The 18,806-nt window shown below is 45.2% G+C and overlaps 1 protein-coding gene across 1 annotated transcript in view; it reads left to right on the forward strand.

The window, feature by feature from the left end:
• The window catches only part of QRICH1 (glutamine rich 1), a 259,056-nt gene that overhangs the window by 126,091 nt on the left and 114,159 nt on the right, over positions 1–18,806 (forward strand). The window contains 1 exon segment of the mRNA XM_069206198.1: positions 13,079–13,250. Within this exon segment, the coding sequence (XP_069062299.1) occupies positions 13,079–13,250 (172 nt within the window).

Here is an 18,806-nt window from a genome sequence, read left to right on the forward strand (position 1 = left end):
CCACAGTACGTAATAACAACAGATGCTTCCATGACAGGGTGGGGAGCACATCTCAATCAACACAACATAAGAGGACAATGGAACATACATCAAACAAAACTGCATATAAATCACCTAGAATTATTAGCAGTTTTTCAAGCACTAAAAGCTTTCCAACCAATCATAACCCACAAATACATCCTTGTCAAAACAGACAACATGACAACGATGTATTATCTAAACAAACAAGGAGGAACACATTCAACGCAGTTAAGCTTGTTAGCTCAAAAAATATGGAAGTGGGCAATCCACCATCAGATTGGTCTAATAGCACAGTTTATTCCGGGGATCCAGAATCAGCTGGCAGACAATCTCTCTCGAGATCACCAGCAAGTCCACGAATGGGAAATCCACCCACAGATTCTGTACACCTACTTCACACTCTGGGGAACACCACAAATAGACTTATTTGCAACAAAAGAGAACGCAAAATGCCAAAACTTCGCGTCCAGATACCCACACAAGCAATCCCAAGGCAATGCCCTATGGATGAACTGGTCAGGAATATTTGCTTACGCTTTTCCTCCTCTCCCTCTCCTTCCTTACCTAGTAAACAAATTGAGTCAAAACAAACTCAAACTCATTTTAATAGCACCAACTTGGGCAAGACAACCCTGGTACACAACACTGCTAGATCTGTCTGTAGTACCACACATCAAACTGCCCAACAAACCAGATCTGTTAACGCAACACAACCAACAGATCAGACACCCGGACCCAGCATCGCTGAATCTAGCAATCTGGCTCCTGAAATCCTAGAATTCGGACACTTACAACTTAGCCAAGAGTGTATGGAAGTCATAAAGCAGGCCAGAAGGCCATCCACTAGACACTGCTACGCAAGTAAGTGGAAAAGATTTGTTTGGTACTGCCATCATAATCAGATACAACCGCTAGATGCAACTCCAAAACATATAGTAAATTACTTGCTCCATTTACAAAAAGCAAAGCTAGCCTTCTCTTCTATTAAAATACACCTTGCAGCAATATCTGCATACCTGCAAACTACCTATTCAACTTCCTTGTATAGGATACCAGTTATCAAAGCATTTATAGAAGGGCTTAAAAGAATTATACCACCAAGAACACCACCTGTTCCTTCATGGAACCTAAACGTGGTTCTAACAAGACTCATGGGCCCACCTTTCGAACCCATGCACTCTTGCGGAATACAATTCCTAACCTGGAAAGTTGCCTTTCTCATCGCCATTACATCTCTAAGAAGAGTAAGTGAAATTCAAGCGTTCACAACACAAGAGCCTTTTATACAAATACATAAAAATAAGGTCGTCCTACGACCTAATCCAAAATTTTTACCAAAAGTTATTTCACCATTCCATCTAAATCAAACGGTAGAACTACCAGTATTTTTCCCACAGCCAGATTCTGTGGCTGAAAGAGCACTACATACATTAGATGTCAAAAGAGCATTAATGTACTACATTGACAGAACAAAGAACATCAGAAAAACTAAACAGCTATTTATTGCATTCCAAAAACCTCATGCAGGTAACCCAATATCAAAACAAGGTATAGCCAGATGGATAGTTAAATGCATCCAAATCTGCTACCTTAAAGCAAAAAGACAACTGCCCATTACTCCCAGGGCACATTCAACAAGGAAAAAAGGTGCTTCAATGGCCTTTTTAGGAAACATCCCAATGCAGGAAATATGTAAGGCAGCCACTTGGTCTACGCCTCACACATTCACCAAACACTACTGTATAGATGTGCTATCCGCACAACAAGCTACAGTAGGTCAAGCTGTATTAAGAACTCTATTTCAGACAACTTCTACTCCTACAGGCTAAACCACCGCTTATGGGGAACTAACTGCTTACTAGTCTATGCATACCATGTGTATCTACAGCGACAGATGCCATCGAACTGAAAATGTCACTTACCCAGTGTACATCTGTTCGTGGCATCAGTCGCTGAGATTCACATGGACCCACCCACCTCCCCGGAAGCCTGTAGCAGTTCAGAAGTTACCTTCAATTTTGTACATTTGTATATATTACTTAATCCTTTAATAGGTACATACTTACATTTTTCATTGCGCGGGCACTATTACTATAGTACAACTCCTACCTCACCCTCTGCGGGGAAAACAATCGAAGATGGAGTCGACGCCCATGCGCAATGAGCACAGAAGGTGGAGTCACTCGGTCCCGTGACTCGAAAACACTTCTTCGAAGAAAAACAACTTGTAACACTCCGACCCAACACCAGATGGCGAGCTCATGCATACCATGTGAATCTCAGCGACTGATGCCACGAACAGATGTACACTGGGTAAGTGACATTTTCATTCTCCTGCTCAGTTTGGTTTTAGAAAAGCATTAGGTAACATTGAGCAATGTGTAAATCTAGGCTTATCGATAGGGAAATATACAAGGGCTAACCCAGGGGCTTTACACCTCTGTTTTGCGGATTTCAGCAGTGCCTTAGATTTAGTTGAGCATGTCTTTTTGTGGAATAGAGCCTGCCCTTAAATGACCCACACTACTGAAACTAGGTTCCCTGAGGGAAATCATTTACATTTTGGCCTGTCTATATAAACACCTAACATGAAAATTCCGCTTTGGTCTAAAAGGAGAATGCACCCCTCCCTTTAAGGTCAAGAGAGGTATCCACTAAGGCTGTGTCCTTGCTCCGTTACTATTTTCTTTACTTATCAATAGGGTAGATAATTTCCAGTAGACCATACAGGTGGATCCACCTCATGTGGCAGGGCGCCCTACACCTGTGTTATTATATGCACATGATGCAGTCTTGGTCTCTAGGACTCCAGAAATTAATTAATGACTTTGAGGAATTTATGATACTAAAGGGTATTGTAGGAAGTTGGCTCTGTATGTGCTATTTCAAAGTAAGGAATAGCATGCACAGAGTCCAAGGGTTCCCCTTAGAGGTAAAATAGTGGTAAAAATAGATAATACTAATGCTCTATTTTGTGGTAGTGTGGTCGAGCAGTAGGCTTATCCAAGGAGTAGTGTTAAGCATTTGTTGTACATACACATAGACAATAAATGAGGTACACACACTCAGAGACAAATCCAGCCAATAGGTTTTTGTATAGAAAAATATTTTTTCTTAGTTTATTTTAAGAACCACAGGTTCAAATTCTACATGTAATATCTCATTCGAAAGGTATTGCAGGTAAGTACTTTAGGAACTTCAAATCATAAAAATTGCATGTATACTTTACAAGTTATTGACAAATGGCTGTTTTAAAAGTGGACACAGTGCAATTTTCACAGTTCCTGGGGGAGGTAAGTTTTTGTTAGTTTTACCAGGTAAGTAAGACACTTACAGGGTTCAGTTCTTGGTCCAAGGTAGCCCACCGTTGGGGGTTCAGAGCAACCCCAAAGTCACCACACCAGCAGCTCAGGGCCGGTCAGGTGCAGAGTTCAAAGTGGTGCCCAAAACACATAGGCTAGAATGGAGAGAAGGGGGTGCCCCGGTTCCGGTCTGCTTGCAGGTAAGTACCCGCGTCTTCGGAGGGCAGACCAGGGGGGTTTTGTAGGGCACCGGGGGGGACACAAGCCCACACAGAAATTTCACCCTCAGCAGCGCGGGGGCGGCCGGGTGCAGTGTAGAAACAAGCGTCGGGTTCGCAATGTTAGTCTATGAGAGATCTCGGGATCTCTTCAGCGCTGCAGGCAGGCAAGGGGGGGGTTCCTCGGGGAAACCTCCACTTGGGCAAGGGAGAGGGACTCCTGGGGGTCACTTCTCCAGTGAAAGTCCGGTCCTTCGGGTCCTGGGGGCTGCGGGTGCAGGGTCTCTCCCAGGCGTCGGGACTTTAGGTTCAAAGAGTCGCGGTCAGGGGAAGCCTCGGGATTCCCTCTGCAGGCGGCGCTGTGGGGGCTCAGGGGGGACAGGTTTGGGTACTCACAGTATCAGAGTAGTCCTGGGGTCCCTCCTGAGGTGTCGGATCTCCACCAGCCGAGTCGGGGTCGCCGGGTGCAGTGTTGCAAGTCTCACGCTTCTTGCGGGGAGCTTGCAGGGTTCTTTCAAAGTTGCTGGAAACAAAGTTGCAGCCTTTCTTGGAGCAGGTCCGCTGTCCTCGGGAGTTTCTTGTCTTTTCGAAGCAGGGGCAGTCCTCAGAGGATGTCGAGGTCGCTGGTCCCTTTGGAAGGCGTCGCTGGAGCAGGATCTTTGGAAGGCAGGAGACAGGCCGGTGAGTTTCTGGAGCCAAGGCAGTAGTCGTCTTCTGGTCTTCCTCTGCAGGGGTTTTCAGCTAGGCAGTCCTTCTTCTTGTAGTTGCAGGAATCTAATTTTCTAGGGTTCAGGGTAGCCCTTAAATACTAAATTTAAGGGCGTGTTTAGGTCTGGGGGGTTAGTAGCCAATGGCTACTAGCCCTGAGGGTGGGTACACCCTCTTTGTGCCTCCTCCCAAGGGGAGGGGGTCACAATCCTAACCCTATTGGGGGAATCCTCCATCTGCAAGATGGAGGATTTCTAAAAGTTAGTCACCTCAGCTCAGGACACCTTAGGGGCTGTCCTGACTGGCCAGTGACTCCTCCTTGTTGCTTTCTTTGTTCCCTCCAGCCTTGCCGCCAAAAGTGGGGGCCGTGGCCGGAGGGGGCGGGCAACTCCACTAAGCTGGAGTGCCCTGCTGGGCTGTGACAAAGGGGTGAGCCTTTGAGGCTCACCGCCAGGTGTCACAGCTCCTGCCTGGGGGAGGTGTTAGCATCTCCACCCAGTGCAGGCTTTGTTACTGGCCTCAGAGTGACAAAGGCACTCTCCCCATGGGGCCAGCAACATGTCTCTGGTGTGGCAGGCTGCTGGAACTAGTCAGCCTACACAGACAGTCGGTTAAGTTTCAGGGGGCACCTCTAAGGTGCCCTCTGTGGTGTATTTTACAATAAAATGTACACTGGCATCAGTGTGCATTTATTGTGCTGAGAAGTTTGATACCAAACTTCCCAGTTTTCAGTGTAGCCATTATGGTGCTGTGGAGTTCGTGTTTGACAGACTTCCAGACCATATACTCTTATGGCTACCCTGCACTTACAATGTCCAAGGTTTTGTTTAGACACTGTAGGGGTACCATGCTCATGCACTGGTACCCTCACCTATGGTATAGTGCACCCTGCCTTAGGGCTGTAAGGCCTGCTAGAGAGGTGTCTTACCTATACTGCATAGGCAGTGAGAGGCTGGCATGGCACCCTGAGGGGAGTGCCATGTCGACTTACTCATTTTGTTCTCACTAGAACACACAGGCTTGTAAGCAGTGTGTCTGTGCTGAGTGAGGGGTCTCTAGGGTGGCATAAGACATGCTGCAGCCCTTAGAGACCTTCCTTGGCATCAGGGCCCTTGGTACTAGAAGTACCAGTTACAAGGGACTTATCTGAATGCCAGGGTGTGCCAATTGTGGATACAATGGTACATTTTAGGTGAAGGAACACTGGTGCTGGGGCCTGGTTAGCAGGGTCCCAGCACTCTTCTCAGTCAAGTCAGCATCAGTATCAGGCAAAAAGTGGGGGGTAACTGCAACAGGGAGCCATTTCTTTACAGGTATGATGATTAACAAATCTAAAACTTTCACTATATAGTCTGTGGACAAAAGGCCCAGAAACGTAGAAGCTTTTTCATCCAGAATACACTAATTACCACTGTTAATTCCTTTAGCTAGCTGGGTGTCCTATGTTCAAGCAAAGGGTCCTGGGAACACCATATTTACATGAGTATAAATAAAATGTGTAGGAACTCGCATGGTATATTTAGATTTGCTAGTAAACTGGGAAGAAATCTTATAACAGCTATTGTGGCTATTCATAGGGCCAGAGTTTTATCTATGGCAGCTTATGTGGCAGGGGTGTGGGGGTCATACAAAGAGCACTCCCCTGCAAATAGAGGAAAATTGTTTTTTAAAACGGTTGTTATGCTTACCTACATCAGCATCTTACTGGATTGTACATCAGGAGGTGGAAGGTGTGTTGCAGATGAGCCCCATGCTTTTGTGGTACAGTATTGGGGTCAAAGATGAAACTGTTTTTACTAAACAACTTATCTTAGATTGTTTAAAATTGGACAATGCCTTTTGTGTCACCTGGCTTGCTTATATTTATTCCTCTCTTAAATCGTTGTTTAACATAACTATAAAATCGGACAAAGAACGAGTGACACTTTTTCAAAGAAAATTATTAAGGATAAGTTCCTGCAATACAGGTTGACGGCAGAAGAACCATCAAAATGACAATCTACAGCTGGTGTGTTGTTGTTTTTTTGTTTTTTTTTTTCCTTGAGGAAAGTAGTAAAGGATATGTTCGATGGCATCTGTCGCTGTAGATACACATGGTATGCATGAGCTCGCCATCTGGTGTTGGGTCGGAGTGTTACAAGTTGTTTTTCTTCGAAGAAGTGTTTTCGAGTCACGGGACCGAGTGACTCCTCCTTCTGTGCTCATTGCGCATGGGCGTCGACTCCATCTTCGATTGTTTTCTTTCCGCCATCGGGTTCGGACGTGTTCCTGTCGCTCCGAGTTTCGGAACGGAAAGATAGCTGAAACCGGAAGATTTTCGACGGTATCGTTGCGATCCGGTTCGAGATAGACACATACGACGACGCGTTGAACATCGAAGCGCTTCGGTGCCCTTCGGGGTAGATTTCGGCACCCCGTCGGGGCCTAGTCGGCCCGACCGCGTGGAGAACAACGCCGATGGAACGGACCCCGTTTCGATTCTGCCCCAAATGCCACAACAAATATCCTTATACGGACCTACACTCGGTCTGTAACCTGTGCCTGTCACCCGAGCACAGCGAAGAATCCTGTGAGGCCTGTCGGGCGTTCCGGTCCCGAAAAACTCTGCGCGACCGTCGAGCGAGAAGACTGCAGATGGCGTCCACGCCAAAGGAGCGTCGACAGTTCGAGACAGAAGAGGAACAGGAGGAATCCTTTTCCATCCAGGATTCAGACTCCGACGAGCTAGACTCTACAAAAACTGTGAGTAAGACGTCGAGATCAGAACTTAAAAAAGGAAAGAAGGCCCAGGGGACGCCACTGCCAACCGGCCATGGCTCCACCCAAATTCTCGGTGACAAACAATCGGCACCGAAAAAGGCCCATTCAGTGTCGATCGTCCGACTTCGGTCGAGACACCGGCACGCAGCCTCCTCGGGACCGAGAGAGTGCTAAACAGAAGCATCGACACCGAGAGTTCGGTGTCGACACGGATCGACGCCGAGACAGTGGCGCCGAAGACCATAGAGGCCAAGAATTTTCGGCACAGAAAAAGAGGAAGGTTACCTCGGAGCCGAAAAAACAATCAACAGGGTTTTCGGAGCCGAAAAAAGCAACATCAGACCCTGTTTCAGGCTCCTATACTGAAGAGCATTCTATGTCTTCACAAATGAAGAAACATAGATTTGAACAAGAACTGCAATCCACTGACGTGGATCACACGCAAAAGCGTATCTTTATTCAGCAGGGGACTGGGAAGATCAGTACCCTTCCACCTGTCAAACGAAAGAGAACGCTTCAGTTTACTCCTCAGCAACAAACAGCACAAAAGGTAACACCTCCTCCCTCGCCTCCACCTGTAACTCCGGCTTCGCCAACTTACACCCCGTCACATTCGCCAGCTCACACCGCCATGAGCCACGATGACCAAGATCAGGATGCGTGGGACTTGTACGACGCACCAGTGTCTGATAACAGCCCAGACACATACCCAACTAGGCCATCACCACCGGAAGACAGCACAGCCTACTCACAAGTGGTGGCTAGAGCAGCACTATTCCATAATGTGGAACTACACTCGGAACAAGTAGAGGATGATTTTTTATTTAACACCCTCTCTTCAACCCACAGCTCCTACCAAAGCCTGCCGATGCTCCCAGGCATGCTACGCCATGCAAAGGACATTTTCAAGGAGCCAGTTAAAAGTAGGGCAGTGACGCCTAGGGTGGACAAAAAGTATAAGGCGCCTCCTACGGACCCTGTATTCATCACCTCTCAGCTGCCACCAGATTCTGTGGTGGTAGGGGCTGCCAGAAAACGGGCAAATTCACACACTTCTGGGGATGCACCTCCCCCAGATAAAGAAAGCAGGAAGTTCGATGCAGCCGGGAAGAGGGTTGCTGTCCAAGCAGCAAACCAGTGGCGCATCGCAAATTCACAAGCGCTGCTAGCGCGATACGACAGAGCCCACTGGGATGAGATGCAGCATCTCATTGAACATCTCCCAAAAGATCTGCAAAAAAGAGCAAAACAGGTTGTTGAGGAGGGTCAAAACATTTCCAACAATCAAATACGCTCCTCCATGGATGCAGCAGACACGGCCGCAAGGACCATTAATACGTCGGTTACCATCCGTAGGCACGCATGGCTCAGAACGTCTGGATTCAAGCCAGAAATTCAGCAGGCAGTGCTTAACATGCCAGTAAACGAAAAACTTCTGTTCGGTCCGGAGGTCGACACAGCCATAGAAAAGCTCAAGAAGGACACTGCCAAGGCCATGGGCGCACTCTACTCCCCGCAGAGCAGAGGATCTTATAACACCTTCCGCAAAACACCTTTTAGAGGAGGGTTTCGGGGTCAGGCCACACAAGCTAGCACCTCACAGTCCGCACCGCCCACCTACCAGGGACAGTACAGGGGAGGTTTTCGGGGCCAGTATAGAGGGGGGCAATTCCCTAGGAATAGAGGAAGATTTCAAAGCCCCAAAACCACTACCAACAAGCAGTGACTCACACGTCACTCACCCCTCCCACACAACACCAGTGGGGGGGAGGATACGTCAATATTACGAAGCATGGGACAAAATAACTACAGACACATGGGTCCTAGCAATTATCCAACATGGTTATTGCATAGAATTCATGCAATTCCCTCCAGACATACCACCGAAATCACAAAATTTATCAAAATACCATTCACAGCTTCTAGAGATAGAAGTTCAAGCACTACTGCAAAAAAATGCAATAGAATTAGTACCAAGCACACAAATAAACACAGGAGTTTATTCACTGTACTTCTTGATACCAAAAAAGGACGAAACACTGAGACCAATTCTAGACATCAGGGTAGTAAACACATTCATCAAATCAGACCACTTTCACATGGTCACACTACAAGAAGTGTTACCATTGCTCAAAAAACACGACTACATGACAACCCTAGACCTCAAGGACGCATATTTCCATATACCAATACATCAATCACACAGGAAATATCTAAGGTTTGTATTCAAAGGAATACATTACCAATTCAAAGTATTGCCTTTTGGTTTAACAACCGCTCCAAGAGTATTCACAAAATGCCTAGCAGTAGTCGCTGCACACATCAGAAGGCAGCAAATACATGTGTTCCCGTATCTAGGCGACTGGCTAATCAAAACCAGTTCGCTCACACAATGCTCAAACCACACCAATCAAGTCATACAAACCCTCTACAAACTAGGGTTCACCGTCAACTTTGCAAAATCTAACATTCTGCCAAGCAAAGTACAGCAATATCTAGGAGCCATAATAGACACGACAAAAGGAGTAGCAACGCCAACTCCACAAAGGATCCACAATTTCAACAGGGTCATTCAACACATGTCTCCAAACCAAACAATACAAGCAAGAACAATACTACAGCTCCTAGGCATGATGTCCTCATGCATAGCCATTGTCCCAAACGCAAGACTGCACATGAGGCCCTTACAACGGTGCCTAGCCTCACAGTGATCTCAAGCACAGGGTCACCTTCTAGATCTGGTGTTGCTAGACCGCCAAACTTACCTCTCGCTTCTATGGTGGAACAGTATAAATTTAAACATAGGGCGGCCTTTCCAAGACCCAGTGCCACAGTACGTAATAACAACAGATGCTTCCATGACAGGGTGGGGAGCACATCTCAATCAACACAACATAAGAGGACAATGGAACATACATCAAACAAAACTGCATATAAATCATCTAGAATTATTAGCAGTTTTTCAAGCACTAAAAGCTTTCCAACCAATCATAACCCACAAATACATCCTTGTCAAAACAGACAACATGACAACGATGTATTATCTAAACAAACAAGGAGGAACACATTCAACGCAGTTAAGCTTGTTAGCTCAAAAAATATGGAAGTGGGCAATCCACCATCAAATTGGTCTAATAGCACAGTTTATTCCGGGGATCCAGAATCAGCTGGCAGACAATCTCTCTCGAGATCACCAGCAAGTCCACGAATGGGAAATCCACCCACAGATTCTGAACACCTACTTCACACTCTGGGGAACACCACAAATAGACTTATTTGCAACAAAAGAGAACGCAAAATGCCAAAACTTCGCGTCCAGATACCCACACAAGCAATCCCAAGGCAATGCCCTATGGATGAACTGGTCAGGAATATTTGCTTACGCTTTTCCTCCTCTCCCTCTCCTTCCTTACCTAGTAAACTAATTGAGTCAAAACAAACTCAAACTCATTTTAATAGCACCAACGTGGGCAAGACAACCCTGGTACACAACACTGCTAGATCTGTCTGTAGTACCACACATCAAACTGCCCAACAAACCAGATCTGTTAACGCAACACAACCAACAGATCAGACACCCGGACCCAGCATCGCTGAATCTAGCAATCTGGCTCCTGAAATCCTAGAATTCGGACACTTACAACTTAGCCAAGAGTGTATGGAAGTCATAAATCAGGCCAGAAGGCCATCCACTAGACACTGCTACGCAAGTAAGTGGAAAAGATTTGTTTGGTACTGCCATCATAATCCGATACAACCACTAGACGCAACTCCAAAACATATAGTAAATTACTTGCTCCATTTACAAAAAGCAAAGCTAGCCTTCTCTTCTATTAAAATACACCTTGCAGCAATATCTGCATACCTGCAAACTACATATTCAACTTCCTTGTATAGGATACCAGTTATCAAAGCATTCATAGAAGGGCTTAAAAGAATTATACCACCAAGAACACCACCTGTTCCTTCATGGAACCTAAACGTGGTTCTAACAAGACTCATGGGCCCACCTTTCGAACCCATGCACTCTTGTGGAATACAATTCCTAACCTGGAAAGTTGCCTTTCTCATCGCCATTACATCTCTAAGAAGAGTAAGTGAAATTCAAGCGTTCACAACACAAGAGCCTTTTATACAAATACATAAAAATAAGGTCGTCCTACGACCTAATCCAAAATTTTTACCCAAAGTTATTTCACCATTCCATCTAAATCAAACGGTAGAACTACCAGTTTTTTTCCCACAGCCAGATTCTGTGGCTGAAAGAGCACTACATACATTAGATGTCAAAAGAGCATTAATGTACTACATTGACAGAACAAAAAACATCAGAAAAACTAAACAGCTATTTATTGCATTCCAAAAACCTCATGCAGGTAACCCAATATCAAAACAAGGTATAGCCAGATGGATAGTTAAATGCATCCAAATCTGCTACCTTAAAGCAAAAAGACAACTGCCCATTACTCCCAGGGCACATTCAACAAGGAAAAAAGGTGCTTCAATGGCCTTTTTAGGAAACATCCCAATGCAGGAAATATGTAAGGCAGACACTTGGTCTACGCCTCACACATTCACCAAACACTACTGTATAGATGTGCTATCCGCACAACAAGCTACAGTAGGTCAAGCTGTATTAAGAACTCTATTTCAGACAACTTCTACTCCTACAGGCTAAACCACCGCTTATGGGGAACTAACTGCTTACTAGTCTATGCATACCATGTGTATCTACAGCGACAGATGCCATCGAACTGAAAATGTCACTTACCTAGTGTACATCTGTTCGTGGCATCAGTCGCTGAGATTCACATGGACCCACCCACCTCCCCGGAAGCCTGTAGCAGTTCAGAAGTTACCTTCAATTTTGTACATTTGTATATATATTATTTAATCCTTTAATAGGTACATACTTACATTTTTCATTGCGCGGGCACTATTACTATAGTACAACTCCTACCTCACCCTCTGCGGGGAAAACAATCGAAGATGGAGTCGACGCCCATGCGCAATGAGCACAGAAGGAGGAGTCACTCGGTCCCGTGACTCGAAAACACTTCTTCGAAGAAAAACAACTTGTAACACTCCGACCCAACACCAGATGGCGAGCTCATGCATACCATGTGAATCTCAGCGACTGATGCCACGAACAGATGTACACTGGGTAAGTGACATTTTCATTATCAGGTGTTACTAACATGCAGCACTGTTTCATCCTGACAAGATTTAGACCGGGAATGGTGTATCACTTAGTAGCGTTTCCTAAAATAAGGACTTGCCCCAATGAAACGGTCCGCTGCCCTTGTGATGAGGTTAGCAAACAGAGCACCTTGCACTTTATGCTATTTTGTACATTTTATGCACACCTTGGGATATTTGATCTTAAACCTTTTTTTAATTGCCCAGAATATAGGAACTCATCTGGCCGCATTGGAATTTTTATTAGACTTTAATAATTCCCACTTGTGTTACAAGGTGGCATTATACATTTTAAATGCCATTTATGTAAGGGAAAGCCTCTCTCTTTAGCTTCTGTATTGCCTGGATATTAGTAACTATCTGCATGTCCCGTGTTTTGTTTTATTTTGTTTTAATGATTTATGATAACTGATATGATTTTGATTGAGATTGTGTACAACGATTTCGTTATGTACTTTTATGGCTATTTTGTATTTGCCGAATAAAGTTTACAAACGGAAATGACTTAATGTAATCAAGAATTTATAAAGCTATTCATCCAGAACACCACTAATATCTTTTGCTCAAGAAGGTGGTTCATAGTGTTGGTACAAAGGATGGTCGTTATGATGTGGGTGTGATTAAACAAAAATGTAGCTTTCAGAGACAATACCTCTTGTTTATATTGTGAAGTAAACCTTTATGCTTTAGCTTATGCTGGGTCTCGCTGTACACTTTGCCCAGCCATAACAACCGAAGCAAACCCTAACAAAATAGTATTGTAAAATAATTTGCCGCATGATGTTTTACCCCCATAAAACCTAAAGCATTGTTTGCTTTTCTCATAAAGAAATCAGCAATTTAAGAGTTTCTTTGCCTTTTGGATCGTAGGCCCAAGCAGTCCAAGTTTCTGAAGTGGACCCTCAACCAGAACCGTCACCTGAGCTTATGCTCCCGAATTCCTTGAAGCCAGAAGAAGGTCTTGAAGTGTGGAAAAACTGGGCACAGATGAAGAACGCAGAGCTGGAAAAGAATACCCACAACCGATTAGCTCCTATTGGCAGTGAGTGTCTGAACATTTCACAATGTATATTACATCGGCCTTTTCACATTCCTGTGTGTGCAGAGTTGAGTGCTTTGAAGAGCTGAAACATTTGCTTACTGGTTTTTATTAACTTGACCAAGTGTGTTCTCCTGAGCAGTCCTTCACTAGCACCGTTTCCGCGTCCTTCTCAGTATGGCGGCAGGTACTATTTTGAACTGGGAGCATTTTGCTTCTTACCTTTGGAGGATGTAGTTTTCACTTAAAAACAGATACGTTTTTCTATGGTATCTCTTAGATGAAAATCTGTAAAGTCATTTTTCAGATCAGACAGCAATATGGTAATAGTCTTTGTGGCGCCATGCATTGTATGATATTACGCTGAGCATATTGACAAAATAGATTAGCTGGACACATTACCATGTGTTTACATCACCCTGCTTTCAGTGTGGCCATTTTTGCTCCTGATTATTTTTCTGTAAGTTTTGTTCTGATTTTTAAAAAAATAAAGCCAGATGTGAAGTACCTATCTGGAACATTACTGGGGAAGTGAACTGGATCTGAAATTACGCTGCGAAATGTGAATTAAATTGTGACCGAAAAGCAGAGCAACCATTGCCAGTCAAGATTCGTGTAGGCCCTGCAGTATACTACATAGTCCCGCAGCAGCTGGTGGTGTGCTTACAAAATACACAAGCAGCAGGGAGTACTCTGCTGGACGCCTGCTATGATTCCTGTAATTCAGGGGGTGTGGCCACCACTTGCTCTTCACTGTTTGTGGAATTAGGCAAAAGAAGAAAGCAGCCAGTTGGAATCATTGTGAAATCTTCTTGCCTACTGCTAGATCTTGTAAATGTTGTCAAAGGTGGGGGCTCTGTTTAAGAGCCAATTGAAAATCTCCCTCCGCATCTTCAGTGTCGGGAACATGAGGCAGTGACTGCATTGTCTTGGGCTGTCAAGTCACTTTTGCTGTTGACAAGTTCTTGGCATGGGTGGTGCTGCTGGCTGGGGGTTGCCCTAGCTTTGTTAGCCACCAACTTGAGTCCCATGGTGATGTGCTCTTCCCAAAGATCACAACTTCAGTCTTCGCTGTTCAGCTTTAGACAGTTGGTTATTGTTCAGTGGACGATGTCAGTCATGCAGGCCTTGAGCTTGATACAGATACCAGGCGTTTTGTCTGTACGGGAGCGAATGAGTTCTGTATCATCGGTGGACGAGAGAACATTCATCGTGACAGCGTTTTGTTGCTAGGTAGAGGCATCACTAATGCGTTAGAGGTTGGACTCCGGGAGGATTCTTGCAGAACTCCGACAATGGGGTCATGGGGGTCCAAGGTGTATGGAGTAAGGCTGACTAACTGGGTCCTTCTAGTTAAGAAGGAGCAATTCCATTGGAGTGCTTGTCCTTGGATTCCAGTGTCCTGTAGGCGTTGGATAAGGAGGGAGACTGAGAGAAAGTGGGCACACTATTTCTCAAAGGGTCCATTAAAACCCATTCTGCAACAATAATGCTGAAAAGGAGTGTGCTCCCTGCACTTTCCCATCCCCAAGAAAGATGGCCTGTAGTCTGCCGCAGTCCCCTCAACAATTACATCCTGTCGGTGCACTTCCACATGGTCACGCTTTAAGACGTCATTCCTCTGCTGCAGCAAGGCGAAGTTATGACCACTCTTGACTGGAAGGATGCCTATTTTCTCCTCCTGATCGACCCATCGCACTGCTGATACCCTCGGTTTCTGGTAAGTGGTCAGCACTTTTATGTCAACGTTTTGCCCTTTGTGGTAACAACAGCTCCCAGAGTCTTTACCAAATGCCTTGCAGTGGTAGTCGCTTATCTCAAGAGGAGTGGCATCCATGTTTTCCTATACCACCACGACTGGTTGATCAAGAGTGCAAGCAGATAGCAGTGCTTGGCACACACTTTGATCACCCCAGATCTTCTCCACGATGTCTGGTTCACCCAACGTGGGCAAGTGCCACATCCAACTCTTCAGGTACAGCCATTCCTAGGAGTAATTCTAAATTCAATCCCTGGAAAGGCTTATACCAGCCCAGTTTTACTCTTTATTTTCTTTTCCACCCAGATTGTCAGCTAAGTCAGAACAGTAATGCACCTCCTCAGTATGATGGCCTCATGCATTCTGGTTGTTCCCCACTCCGACTTAACCATGAGTCCACTTCAAGAAAGCTTGGTAGGACAGTTGTCACAGGAAAAAGGTCTCTGGGAGGCCCTTGTTGATTTGGGCCAACATCCATTGTGCTCTGCAGGTGTGGAACAGCAGCAACCTGTTGCAGGGCAGGCCCTTTCTAGATACTCTTCCCCAGTTGACCATCACCACTGATGCTTCGCTTACAAGGGTAGGGCAATACATTTTAACAATGTGACCATTCAGTCAGTTATCAGTCCAACTGGTTTTCAAAACTTTTTTCGGTCACATCAAGCACAAAACAGCCCTGGTCAAATAGAGACAGCGTGACTTCAATGTACTACCTTCGGAAGGGAGCACACATTCTCCCCAACTCTGTGATGGTGCAGGGACATTTGGCGTTGGGCATTCGACCACAAGGTACATCTTGTAGCAGAGTTTGAGACAACTTTTCAAACCTGTTAAGTAGGATGCACAACAAGCCCACAAGTGGGAACTCCACCCCCCAGTCCTGCTCTCATACTTCTAGGGTTGGGGTTCCCAAATGTAGATCTGTTGCTGACAGCCAAAAACACCAACTGGCCACCTCCCATCAATAAAGACATAAAACCTGACAAACCAATAGCAAACCAAGACTTCCAGGTATCTCCCAAGTAGTGTGCAGATTGGTCTCGCAGTGCCGATGTTTCTATAGCAAATGAGTTTTTCAACCGCAGCACCAATTCTTCTTCTTCTTTTTTTTGTATTTTTTTTTTAAGATCCTCACAAAACCTGAATTACATGCTTTGCGTGTAACTTCCTAGGTACCTGCGACATTTGATGCAGATTCATCCAACAGTGCCAAAATTACATGAGCATTTTATTAAATCTCCATTCTCACTTTTGCTTTGCGTACCCTTTGATGGATTGTCACAAAACCTGACATACCAGTACAAAACTAATTCTTTAAAGCATCTCTCTTATTTTGAGTAGATTCATAAGTGCCAAACATATTGGCAAATAAGTTCTTTTTTGACTTTGTTGCTGCATACATTTGCCAAATGTAGTTTCACCAAAGTGTCTTCCAAATTGTGTATATATATTCATGTAACATTGCCAAAGCTCAGTGCAAAGCAGCAAATGACTCAGTGACGATAAACAATTGTTAACCATTTGAACCACCTTTTTAACATCCTAATATATCCAGAATCTCTGAAGTAGTTAAGACCAAACCAACAAAAGCACGCTTTATGAATAAACTAGTACACTTCTGGTTTTCTCACATTTAGTGTAAAAACATACAGGGGTTTTGGTAGCAAGTTTGTGCAAAATTTCTTTTATGGGCGATAAAAGAAAAAATATCCCCCATGCTTAACTTTTTTTTCCCCACTTAATAGAGCTTGGCATACTGAACTGTATTTGACTATGCTAAGCGAGTGCATTTATTATAATATGTATATTTGTATAGCGCACAGCTCACCAGTGAGGGTAGCATAGAGCCTGAAGCAGGAGCTGTATCGGCCAAGCCACAGACTTTGCTAGATGAAGATCCAGGTTTCCAGTTTCTTGCCAAATTAAAGAACCAAGGAGGCAGCTCTGATGTACAGAGGCAAGTAGTTTCAGGCTTTTGGAGCAATTCCGTTGAAACCATGACCACAGGATCTGGTTCTGCATATGCAAGGCTTGTATGGAAGTAGGAATCAGATGAGCAGAGGTGTCTGGTAGGTTTGTGGAAGTTTATGCGTTTGTTGAGTTAGGTGGGGCCAATGTTGTGTAAAGGTTTGTATGTGTGCATGAGCAGTTTGTAGAGTGATCATTTGTGGGTTAGGAACCAGTAGGGCTCTTTGAGATGAGGGGGTGATGTGAGTGCGGGGTGGGAGGTTCAGGGTGAGCGTAGCCGCTGAAGTTTGTATGGTTAGGAGTCTTCTGGGCAGTTGAGTGCTGATTCGGGTATAGAGTGCCTTGCGGTGATGAGGACTTAGGTGACGATTTTGTGAGAGTTGATGTAGGGCCATTTACAGATCTTCTTGAGTATCTTAAGTTCATGGAATTTAGAGATTGAGAATGCGTTCACTTGGCCTCTCATGGTGAGTTGTTTGTCAGTTATTATTCTGAGGTTCTTTACGTGGGCTACCTTGAGGGGAGTGGGTCCGATGCGGATTGGTGTGATGCAGATCCGTTGTTTGTAGCCAAATAAGAAAGTGTCTTTTCAGTTGAAAGTGCAGCTTAACCATAACTATACAGTTGTGACTGCCACGCATATTCTTACACCCATAACCCCCATACTTAAATCCTTAGTGCCTTTTCCCAGTTCCCCTGTTCTTTCCTCATACCATCACAACCATACCCATAACCCAAATCATTAAACTTACCCCTTATCCTTCATTTGTTACCTTTAGCCCTTACTCACTTAACTCCCCCTTACCTATAAACCCTTGTCCCCTTTTCCTTACCATTCACACACCCATTCCCCTTAACCTCCTGTCCTTACACCTCAACCCTACTGTAAGGAAATGCCTCCTTGGCATGGTTACCCCCTGACTTTTTGCCTTTGCTGATGCTATGTTTTGATTTGAAAGTGTGCTGAGGCCTACTAACCAGGCCCAAGCACCAGTGTTATTTCCCTAACCTGTACTTTTGTTTCTACAATTGGCACACCCTGGCATCCAGGTAAGTCCCTTGTAACTGGTACCCCTGGTACCAAGGGCCCTGATGCCAGGGAAGGTCTCTAAGGGATGCAGCATGTCTTATGCCACCCTGGGGACCCCTCACTCAGCATACACACACTGCTTGCCAGCTTGTGTGTGCTAGTGAGGACAAAACGAGTAAGTCGACATGGCACTCCCCTCAGGGTGCCATGCCAACCTCACACTGCCTATGCAGTATAGATAACTCACCCCTCTAGCAGGCCTTACAGCCCTAAGGCAGGGTGCACTATACCATAGGTGAGGGCATAAGTGCATGAGCACTATGCCCCTACAGTGTCTAAGCAAAACCTCAGACATTGTAAGTGCAGGGTAGCCATAAGAGTATATGGTCTGGGAGTCTGTCATGCACGAACTCCACAGCACCATAATGGCTACACTGAAAACTGTGGTTGGTATCGAACTTCTCAGCACAATAAATGCACACTGATGCCAGTGTACATTTTATTGTAACATACACCCCAGAGGGCACCTTAGAGGTGCCCCCTGAAACCTTAACCGACTATCCGGGTAGGCTGACTGGTTCTAGCAGCCTGCCACACACCAGACATGTTGCTGGCCACATGGGGAGAGTGCCTTTGTCACTCTGTGGCTAGTAACAAAGCCTGTACTGGGTGGAGGTGCTTCACACCTCCCCCTGCAGGAACTGTAACACCTGGCAGTGAGCCTCAAAGGCTCACCCCATTTGTTACAGCACCACAGGGCACTCCAGCTAGTAGAGTTGCCTGCTCCCTCCGGCCACGGCCC

This window comes from Pleurodeles waltl, chromosome 9 (assembly GCF_031143425.1).
Source record: "Pleurodeles waltl isolate 20211129_DDA chromosome 9, aPleWal1.hap1.20221129, whole genome shotgun sequence".
In the NCBI taxonomy this organism is placed as follows: domain Eukaryota; kingdom Metazoa; phylum Chordata; class Amphibia; order Caudata; family Salamandridae; genus Pleurodeles; species Pleurodeles waltl.